The 9,866-nt window shown below is 59.8% G+C and overlaps 1 protein-coding gene across 4 annotated transcripts; it reads right to left on the reverse strand.

Moving 5' to 3' along the window:
- Nucleotides 1-237: 237 nt before the first annotated feature.
- Nucleotides 238-9,591, reverse strand: ZNF687 (zinc finger protein 687). 4 transcript variants are annotated; one of them, XM_004776730.3, is made up of 9 exons: nt 9,464-9,591; nt 3,683-5,808; nt 3,381-3,559; nt 2,834-3,010; nt 2,583-2,745; nt 2,096-2,428; nt 1,893-2,005; nt 1,513-1,654; nt 238-1,367 (listed from the first exon to the last, which is right to left on the reverse strand). In XM_004776730.3, exons 2-9 carry the CDS (start codon nt 5,789-5,791, stop codon nt 870-872), a joined length of 3,714 nt encoding a protein of 1,237 aa, XP_004776787.1. In that variant the 5' UTR covers nt 5,792-5,808; nt 9,464-9,591; the 3' UTR covers nt 238-869. The 4 variants fall into 4 exon arrangements, with proteins under 4 accessions (XP_004776787.1, XP_004776785.1, XP_004776789.1 ...); XM_004776728.3 differs by lacking the exon at nt 9,464-9,591 and adding an exon at nt 8,790-9,081; XM_004776732.3 differs by lacking the exon at nt 9,464-9,591 and adding an exon at nt 8,584-8,699.
- Between the last annotated feature and the right edge of the window lie 275 nt (nt 9,592-9,866).

Below are 9,866 nucleotides of genomic sequence, written 5' to 3' on the forward strand. Positions count from 1 at the left end.
CATTTCTGGTTGTTTTGTTTTGTTTTTTTCAGGACTTGGGGGGTAGGTGAGGAGTAAGAGCAGATGCCTCAGTGTCCTGGATGCCAAAGGCAGAGAACTGGGTTGAGGAAGACTTGCTCTTTCCCTGCCTGTCTCAGTCAGTGTCACCTTGTCTTGGGAATGGCCTCCCCAACTTTGACTCTTGCCCTCTCCCTGCCAAGCGCACAATGTTAGGTCACATAAAAAGAGAAGCCTGAATGGGGATTAAACCACGAGCAGTTTTAATGGTCTGGTTTTCTCCCTCCCATTTCCCCACTGTTAGTATTATTATTACTACAAGAATAAAGGATTCCTGAGAGCCTGTCCCCCTCCTCTCCCTCAGGCCCCCCCTGACAGGACTCGTCCCTACCAAGCCCCCCCCTGGGTTTTTTGGGTTAGAAAAAAAAAGAAATGAAAGGCACTGCAGGGGTGGGGTGGGGGGCTCAAGTGCCAGAGAGTTGGAGGTGCAGGGGTAGGGCCAGGCCCTTGAGGGTCGAGAAGCGTCCTGAGGGCCCCAGCAGAGGCCTTCCCTGGGCCCAGCTAACTGGCCTAGGAAAGGCCCTCCTCCCACCCCAACCCACTTTGGGGTCTGCAGCAAGAGGATAATTAGTGTTGGGCTCAGAAAGGAGGAATGGAAGGCCCACTCTACTAGGACCCAAGGGCCAAACCCAAAGGGGAGATTGCAAATCACTATAATCCTCAAAAGCCTGTTGTGTTTGGGGGTTAGAGGAGAGGAGCTGAACAAAACGTGAATTAGAGTGAAATCCCTAGCCTGGGGACAACAGCAGCAGCAGTGACCCAGACTCCCAACAAAGAGGGAGGGGAGGAGGCCAGTCAGTCCAAGTTTGGGCCTAGTTGTCCCCACTGCCCCCTTGCCGGGCCCTGATGAATGCCATGCCATGTGTGCGGAAATGGGTCTTGAGGTTGAGCGGGCTGTCACAGCTCTTGCCACAGACCTTACAGGTCAGCGGGCCTCCAGAAGCAGGCAAAGGAGACTCTCCACCCTCTGGGTCAGACCTCAGTGGAGGAGGGGCCTCTTCTTCCCCATCACCCAGGCCCAGGGCACTGGCATTACCCGCACCCCGTTTCTTCTTGTGGCTGATGAAACGGTGCCTGCTCAGAGAGCCAGGGGAGGCGAAGCACAAGCCGCAGTCGAGGCACTGCTGGGCACCACCATCCACCCTCAAGCCCACCATGAGGCTCTGCTCCACTGAATCGCTGCTCCGGTAGCGCAGGGGGCCATGGCCTCCAGAGCCAGGCCCACCCCTAGGGGACTTGGCTGGAGGTGTCGTGCTGTCTGGCTCTTCACTACAAGAGTCAGAGGACTGGCGGCGTTTCCGTCCTGGCCCCTGGCAATGAGAGGGAAGAAATTAGGCCTCCCTATCACCCCACACTGACCCTGGCACCTTTGCCTTGCTTCCTGAGGCCAGGGCCTAAAACCCTGCAGTTTCCTAGTCCCACAGCCCCGAAAGAGCAGGCCGGGCTTCTGCCTACCTGGGCTCTGGCACTGGGGCCCCGAGCCAGGGTGCTCCCCCGGCCAGGGGACTGGGCCCCGAGCGGCAAGCCATGCCGGACCTGGACGTGCTTCTCCAGGATCAGGCGGCTGCTGAAGGTGCGCTTTCCCTCTGTGCAATACCTACAGGGGGAGAGTAGGTAGCTTGGGTGCCGGGAGAACAGCCCAAAGACCAAGGCCTGTGGCTTGAGGTTGCAGGGTTTCCCAGAGCAGAGGGAGGCCTCAACCTTTGGTCCATTCACACAAGTCACAAATGGAAGGTGCTCAGTGGGGCTGGGGACATGGGGTAGGCAGGTGACTCGCTGCTCAGAAAGAGGAAGGGGACGCGGAGGGGAGGTGTGGATGAAGGGGCGAAAGTTACCTGCATGGGTAAACTCGTTTGATACCCTCGTGATTGACCCTGACATGGCGTCTCAGGCTGGGGGCGGAACAGAAGGAGCGCTCACACAGGCGACAGGGAAACTTTTTCACTGACTATGAGAGCAGAGGGTAGGGAACCTCAGAGCCAGGCTCTAAGACCCCCCACCCCTACAGCCACCCAGACCAAGGGGACGCCCCACTCACCTTGCCATGCTCTTTCTTCATGTGAGCCACATACTCATCTCGCTCAGGAAACCAGGAGTGACAAAGGCCACAGGTCCAGCCTCCAGGGCCCCCACCCCCACCCTTGATGCCTTTGTTCCCTAGTTCCCGTCGGGGCCGTTTGGTCGCACGAGGGGGCTCAGGAGAGCTGGGCAGTTCTTCCTCTTCTGAGGATGAAGACGATTCCTCAGTAGGGGCAGCTGCTCCTCCCCGGGACACAGCCAAGTCCTCAGGCTCAGCCTTAGGGGTCATGAGGGCACCTGCACCCCCTTTCCCAGCCGTCTCCTCCCCGGGGCGCCCGGACTGATGGGTGTTCTGTGAGAGGAAGACAAGGGGGTGTCCACTGTGGGGGAGGGCCTGGCTCTGCTGAAGGCCTCATTGCTCCCCTACCCCCACTCCGAGGGTTATGACACCCCAGCCCCAGGTCACCACAGCGAAGCACCCCACCTCTGTCCCTTAACTCCTATACCTTAAGATGTTCCAGCATGGTCCTTTTTTGGGCAAAAAGCAGAGGACAAGATGGGCACTTAAAGACACTGACACGCTGGGGCAACAGATGCTGGTCGAAGTGTGAGGAGAGGAGGGGTTTGTGAGTGAAGACTGTGTCACACATGGCGCACTTGTAGATCATCCTGTGTGGGTGGAGAGGACAGTGCAGATACCCTGCTCATCAGGGCCCCAAGCCCGCTCCAGCCCACCCTACTCCCTGCCAGGTCTCACTTGGCTTGCTGCGTGTGGAAGCTGGGATGCTGGGTGTACAGGTGGGCATGGGCGCTGGGCGCAGACTTGAAGGCCATGGGGCAGATGGGGCACTTATGGAAAACCTCGCAGTGCGACGTCTGGATGTGGGACTTGATGGAGTTCACGCCCCCGAACACCACCGCACAGCTGGGGCACCTAAGGGGCAGGGGGCGCAGAGGTGAGGCAGGGCATCTCTGGCCCGTACCCCAGCCTTGTCCTGGGAACTGCTGGACTCCAGAGCTGATCGACAGCGGTGGTGCATGACCAAGGTGGGGACAGGATGGGTATGCAGACCCTGCCCCTTGATGGAGGCCAACGGAGGCCGAACTGGAGCTCTCCCTGCTAACCATGGGGGGAGGACACAGATCTCACACTGGGGTTCAGCAGGAGAGAGGGGGCTCTCCCTGACAGGCCAGCCAGAAGGCTGGCGCTGGGACACAGGGGGCCATGAGGTGCTAGAGGGGTAGGAGGCTGGGGAGGGGCGCGGAGGATCAGTGGCGAGGCCACGGGGAGAGGCAGGCGGCACCTGTATCCCACACGGCGAGACAGATGTAGACAGGCCTCCCGCAGGTGGGTCTGAAAATTGGCTTGCAGGAAGTTGCCCCCACACTCAGGGCAGACGTGGGGAGGCCGGTTCTTATGCATGCGCTGGTGGGCACTGAAGCTGCAGCGGTTGGGGAGCATCATGGGGCAGGTCGGGCACACCTGTCGAGGAGGTTCAAAGAAGGCCGGTCAGTGAGGAGTGGTACAACCCCCCAACACCTTCCCAGATCCTACTCCCACAGCTTCGGGATCTACCCCTGGGAGGGGCCAGAGGAGAACACTCACAGTGCTGTTGGCTCCCGGGGCAGAGGGCCCGAGCTGCTGGAAGTGGGCAGCCATGCCGGCCTTGTCCCGGCACTGCTCCTTGCACTCCAGGCAGCGAAAGCACGTGTAGGCTGAGGTGGCAGGGGCGGCAGGCGGCTCAGACGAGAGTGGCAGCACTGGGGCCTCAGCAGCAACCACAGTGATGGCGGCGGCGATGGCGGCCCCATCACCCTTGCCCAACGCAGGCAAGGCGGGAGGTCCGAGGGCTGGCGGGACAGCCAGCAGGGGCGTGATGTCCGGCTGGCCCACCATCTGGTCCAGGGCGACAGGCTTCATGACCAGGTGCGAGCACTGCATGACGAGCCCTTTGTCCTTGTGCTCTCGGGCGTGCAGCAGCAGGCTGCATTTGTTGAAAAAGACGAGGCGACGGGCACAGTGGTTGCAGGTGACCTCGATGCGCATGCTCCGGCGGTCGTAGTGCCGCGCCAGACTCTTCTCCAGTGAGAAGGCGTCCCCACACTCAAGGCAGCGATAGCCCGTTGGAGGCAGGGCCAGCCCAGCCTCAGCTGGTGGACTCAGGTTGGGCCGGTAGGCAGGCAGCAGGTTCTTGCTGTTGAGGATCTTGTTGAAGGCCTCCACCAGACTGGACTGCGTCCGCGAGATCACGGTGCCACCCCCAGCCCCTGGCCCAGTGGCCGGCTTGGAAGGCTGCACCATCACCACGGAGGCACCATTCACCTTCTGCCCCCCAGTCCCCAGCCCTGTCCGCCCCTCCACCTTGGGCAGCGCTTGGGGCACGAGCCCTAGCACATTCTTAGCCATCGTCTTAGGGCTGGTGGCAGCGCCCCCAGGCAGAACCACAGCTTTTCGGGCCACGCTGGCAGCCATCAGCATGGCGGTACTGGCGTTCTGGATGGTGGCCACAGGCAGCACGGTGCCCTTTAGCCTTGTGCCATCCCCCAGCTGGACGCTCACTACCTTCGGACCCTCAGGGGTCGAGGTTGCAGGGGACAGCTTCAGGAGGCCAGCCTCAGCCAGGAGGGTCCCCTCAGCCAAGGGGGTAGGAGGATCGGGGTCTGAGGGGACCCGGGTTACCGTCCTTGTGATATTCCCGCAGGAGGTCTTAATGGTCTTGATCCGCACCTTGAGAGGCCTCGAGGAGCTAGAAGAGGCAGGGGAGTCATTGCTGTCCTCATCTGCAGCCTCAGCTCCACTGGAGGGACTCTGGGGACTTTCAGGGGAAGGCTTATCCACTGGCCCCTCCTCTTCTTCTTCCTTCAGGGGCTGACAGCGGGGCACTTTGGGGGAGGCAGCAGGGCTCTGATGCCCTGGAGACTGCTTAAAGAAGGACAACCCAGCAACCTGGGAAGGCGAGGCACCGGCAGAAATGCCGGAGGCCTCGGGGCTCACACCAGAGCCAATTCCGGCTAGGCCCTGAGGATGAAGGGGGCTGCAGCTATCTTGCTTCATGGTCCCCAGTGGTGGAGGAGAACCAGGTGGCAGCAAGTCTGGGCCATTCTCCCGGGACAGCTCAAAGGGAGAGGGGAAAGGAGGTGAGGTCATGGTCCCTTCCCGAGGTGGGGAGGGTGCAGAGGGAGGGTGGGGGTCTGGGTGCTCCCCTGGCTCGGGCCCAAAATGATCAAAGAGGTCCAAAGGAGCTTTGCCTTCCATGGCTTTTTCTTTCCAGGTACCCCCACTGGGAGGAGCTGGAGAGTGGGGTGTACCTGGAAGAGAGGACTCAGGGCCCCCAAAACCATTTTGCATCAGATGAGGCCCCACAGGTACTTCCTTAGTCACCCCCTCAGCCCGGGTCCCCTCGCCTCCTGAACTCCCAGCTGGGGACTCAGGCTGCTCAGGACACACAGTGTTCTTGACAATAACGCTGACTGCTGAGATGTCTGGTGGTGGCAGGCCATGATCAGAGGCCTGGGCTGGAACCTCGGCGCCATCTCTGGCAGCTGCTGCTGTTGCTTCTCCAGAGTCCACTCCTACACTGGGTTCTGGCTTTCCTGGGCCATCAGGCCCTTCGTTTTCTTCTGGCCCAGAGTGGATGGCTTCATTTGTGTCAATATCGGGGATGTCAAAGGCAGCGAGGAGGTCATCAAAATCAGGGGTCTTCATGTCCCCCATGGCAGCAGGTCCCAGACCTGATAAAAAAGGAAGGAAATAGCAAGAAACTGAGCCCTCTGGAGGCAAGAACCCTGGCCCTCCTCCCTCAGGATCTCCATATTTATCCTCTCAGGACCATGCACAGTCTGAAGTGGCTACACTTTTACCACAGCACAAATCCTAGAGCTGCTGGAGACACCTGGTTTGCCAAACCCTAAAACTGAAATGTAGGTTAGGCACACATTCCAGGGAAGACACCAAGATAGAGAGGAAGCAGAAGAAAAGGAACTTCTGAGAGACAAGGGTTATAGAGACGGCGGGAGTTCAGTGAACATCTTGGTTAAAACCACCTTGGGCCCCTCCTATGCCCAGCACAGAACCCATCAATTAATCAATACCACTATTAAGGAGGAAGAATGTACACAATGCTCTGGGTCTTAGGGCTCATTCATGGCAGCGTGGGATCCATTCATAATTCTTCATGGATCTTCTGGGTATCCACCAGAGATCTGAAAGGCCATGTGTACGAAGGGACAGTAACTTAAGCAAAGATGAAGAAATGATTCTAGTTCCAGCTGCATCAACAGCCTGATGTCCACCACCTTACTTCTGAGAGGGGAGGCAAGTAACCACATCACAGGGTGATTCTGAGCATGATATGAATCATAACCCTGAGAATCAGAACCCAGAATAGGATTGATTATTACAGCTGGGACAAACAAGGACATGTCAGGTCAAGGAGGAGCTGGGAAGGAGTACGCACTGGGAATCTAGGCCTGGGGTCAGATACAAAGGTCAGGGGTCAAGTCCAGGGACTTGGGGACATCACTGGCACCTGGAGATCTAGCCTGGTTAACAAGAAATGGACTCAGGGAAATCACCCAAGAGACCAAGATGGAAAGAATAAGACACAGGAACAGAAAGAGACAAAAAGAAAAAGACAGGGGAAAACCGTGACAGCAGCAGCCTGGTCACAAGGGCCCCAGCCTAGGCCTCTCCCGTCACAAACACCTGCCGCTAGTTCACCTACCTTCCCCAGAGTGCCTCTGCCCTCCCAAGGCCCTCCAGGGGCCAGCCCCTCCTCTCTCCCTCCCTCCCCATCTTGCTCTCTCAGGGCCAAACTCCAGGGTAACTTATCCAGCAGGGCTGCCGCAAAGGGGAAAAGCCAAGCCCCCTCATCCCTGTCATTCCAATTGCTCTGAGCTCCTAACTCACACTCCTCATCCTTTTCATTTTCCTTGGCAACACCAGTCCAGGAAGTCTTGCCCAACCCCAACCTGGCCCAGTGCTTGAGCCCACCACACACACACACACACACACACACACACCCCACAAAATGCATGTGGCACTAACCAATATGGCCAGTCCGGAGCTTGTGGGGGACCCAGATCTGTTCCTCACCAGTTCCCTCCCCTCCCCCGGTGTTTCTAGATCTAGGAAGAAAAAACTGAAAAAGTCTCTGTCACTACACATTCTCTGCCCAGGATGCAAGCCATTTCTCAGGGCCAATTCTCTCACCTCCTGCCAGCCTTTAGACCGAAACTGGAGATAGTCCCAGCAGGTGGCAGCTGGCAATGCTGGGACGAAGGTAGGGTGGAGGAAGAGGGTACCAACAAGAGGAAGAAAAGGAAGTTTCCCCTCACCAGCCCCTACTTAATTTTGCAGTCTCTGGGTTTAAACAAAGCCCTCCACCCTTTGCCTCTGGCCTGATGAAGAACTAGGGCCCTCCCTCCTCTGCCTGCTTCTCTCCCCACCAGGAGAAACCCGAGCTACCTTCCACCCCGGCCCTCGGAAAAGTGGGCTGGTGGTGGACTAGGGGAAAACATCTGCCCACTCGCCCTCCCCAAGCAACTCCCCCCTCGGCGTCCAAATGACTTAGAGAACATGTGATAGCCAGGAGCGGACAGTCCAGCAAGCAGCAGAAGCTCAAGGCCGAAGAGGCTTCCCCCACCCCACAGCCGGCCGAGGCCTTTCTGCGGCTGCTGTGCCCAGACTCTCCGGCTCCGGCCCTCCCCCTTTGCTCTTCCCCAAAAGCCAAAGGAAGGGGCTGAACAGGAAGAGGGTGAAACTGGCCTGGGTCGGGAGGGGATTCCACTGCTCTTTGCCTGGACGGGGGCCTGCAGAGCAGGGCGAAGGGCCGGCGGCCGGGGGCGATTAGGCTGCCGCCAAGCTGGGCAGCGGGCGGAATTAAGTCCCTGCCATCTGCCGAGGGCCTGCGCCGGGAGCATGTCCGGGGTTACGGGGAGGGGGCGGGGTGTACAGAAAAGAAGCCACTGGAGAAACTGAGGCGCACCGCGCTTCTCTCGCTCCCACCGGCGTGAGAAGGGAAGGACCGGCCCCGGCCAGGCCAGGCCCCTGGGGAGCTGCCGCGCAGCACCTCCCCGCCCAGGACTTTACCGGAGTAGGGGAGGCGCGTGGAAAGAAAGGAGTGGGGAGGGGACGGTCTCTGCGTGACTCGCAGCTCTCCGACCCGGGTCTGTCCCAACTCCGACCTCCTCCCCTCCCGTCCCGGCGCGGCAGCCTCCTCCTCCCGCAGACTCCCGCGGCTCCCTCGAGACTGAGAAGTGATCCGAAGGCGCGCGGCGGCCCGGGGCACGAGCCCGAGTCCGGCCCGGGCCCGGACGCTGACCCGCGCCTAATCGGGGTGCAGGCTCCGCTCCGGCCTGGCCCAGCTGCCCCGCCCCCGCCCCCTAACATGGACACCATTTTAGGTCGCGACATCCCGCAACCACCAGTCACCGGGCCGTGCTTCGGACGCCTCTTGGACTCGGGGCGCCAGGACTTGGGGACCCCGACCCTCCCTCCACGTTTACCCGGCTAGGGACTGTGCTTTCAACAGGCTGGGAGTTTCGCCCATCCGCCTCAAGGGATGGAGGGAGCGAAGGGGCCTTCCTAGAAGCCGCCCCAGGGGGGCGGCGCGGAGAAGGGGGTAGTTGACCAAGTGGGGGAGGGGCGGGGGTATTTACCCGCCCCCCCAGGGGGCGGGGCCAAGGGCGGGTATTACCCCAAGCGCGCTTACTTGTTCCACTCCAAGTAGGGGCCGAGACCCGGCGGTCTCTACCCTGCTCCCACGGCCACCGCCGCCGCCGCCGCCCTCCCCGAGGCTGCCGCTACTTCCTGCTTCTCTCCCGTTTGGCCTCCCCCTCCTTCAGCTCCCTTCGCGTTCCAGGTCTGGGCTGCCCGCTTCCGCACTCGCCATTGGCCAAAACCCCCGTCCTTCAGCACTGCGCCCCTCCCAGGGCCGCACTGGATTGGCCGTAAGCACTGCCGCTCGGAACTAGCCCCGCACAGTCCTCCCGGCCTCATTGGGCAAGGAGCCTAGTCCTTCTGAAGATGCCTCTCCCCAATTGTGTTGTGCCGGGCCCACCTGCCCCATCAGGGCATCTCAAAAACGACTGGCTTCCGCTACTGTCGCTTAGAAAAAAGCCAATCTGATCCCCGGCTTTCCCTCTAGAGGCGGGGACTATCCCAGGTGCGTCTCCGCCCCCTCACTCCCTATTGGCCGCAATCTTTGAAGCCCGCAGTTCACTTATGCAAATTAAAAGAACTCTCAGCTTCTATTTGGTGGGCACTTTGAGAAGAACCTTGCCGACTCTGAACGAAGCCCGGATGCGTAGATCCGTTTGCTCTGTTTTCTCAAGCTAAACCCCAGTGTCAGTCATGCTGTGCAGAAGTCACAAAATGGGACGTTACCCAAAACATTACGTCATCTGGTTGACCAGTTCCTTGCCGTTTTCCCACTGTCTAAATCGTCCTATAATCTAGGTGGATGGGGTTCTCGCGCGGACCAGTTCCTGGGCGATGGCGTCACCCGCACCTTCTCCCTCTGCAGGAGGGCTTGCAGGAGGGTCAGGATTAGTTAGGAGTGTGGAAGGAACCGGCACCTGGAGCCCGGGACGGCCCTGCAGACCGGAAGTGGAGGAGAGGTGACGTTAGAGAGCTGGCGTGGCCTGAGCCATTTCCAAAGGGATCTTAAAGCGGTATGCTGGTAAGCTTTCTAAGCACGCAGATAGGGTGTGAGCCGGCTCTCGCTTCCATTTCCCATTTAAGAGCTCTCCTTTTCCCCCGCCCCCAGCACGGGGTGGGGGGTGGAGTC

Source organism: Mustela putorius, unplaced genomic scaffold (genome assembly GCF_011764305.1).
Source record: "Mustela putorius furo isolate JIRA1106 unplaced genomic scaffold, ASM1176430v1.1 tig00000695_pilon_pilon_pilon, whole genome shotgun sequence".
NCBI classification, from domain to species: domain Eukaryota; kingdom Metazoa; phylum Chordata; class Mammalia; order Carnivora; family Mustelidae; genus Mustela; species Mustela putorius.

Excerpts from the sequence above, each read along its gene's own strand:
- ZNF687 (XM_004776730.3), bottom strand. The coding sequence starts at position 5,791 with ATGGGGGACATGAAGACCCCTGATTTTGATGACCTCCTCGCTGCCTTT. Across the intron at positions 3,560-3,682 it reads CCCCGGGAGCCAACAGCACT|GTGTGCCCGACCTGCCCCAT; the intron begins GTGAGTGTTCTC and ends CCTCCTCGACAG. Across the intron at positions 3,011-3,380 it reads TCTCGCCGTGTGGGATACAG|GTGCCCCAGCTGTGCGGTGG; the intron begins GTGCCGCCTGCC and ends CCTGCCCCTTAG.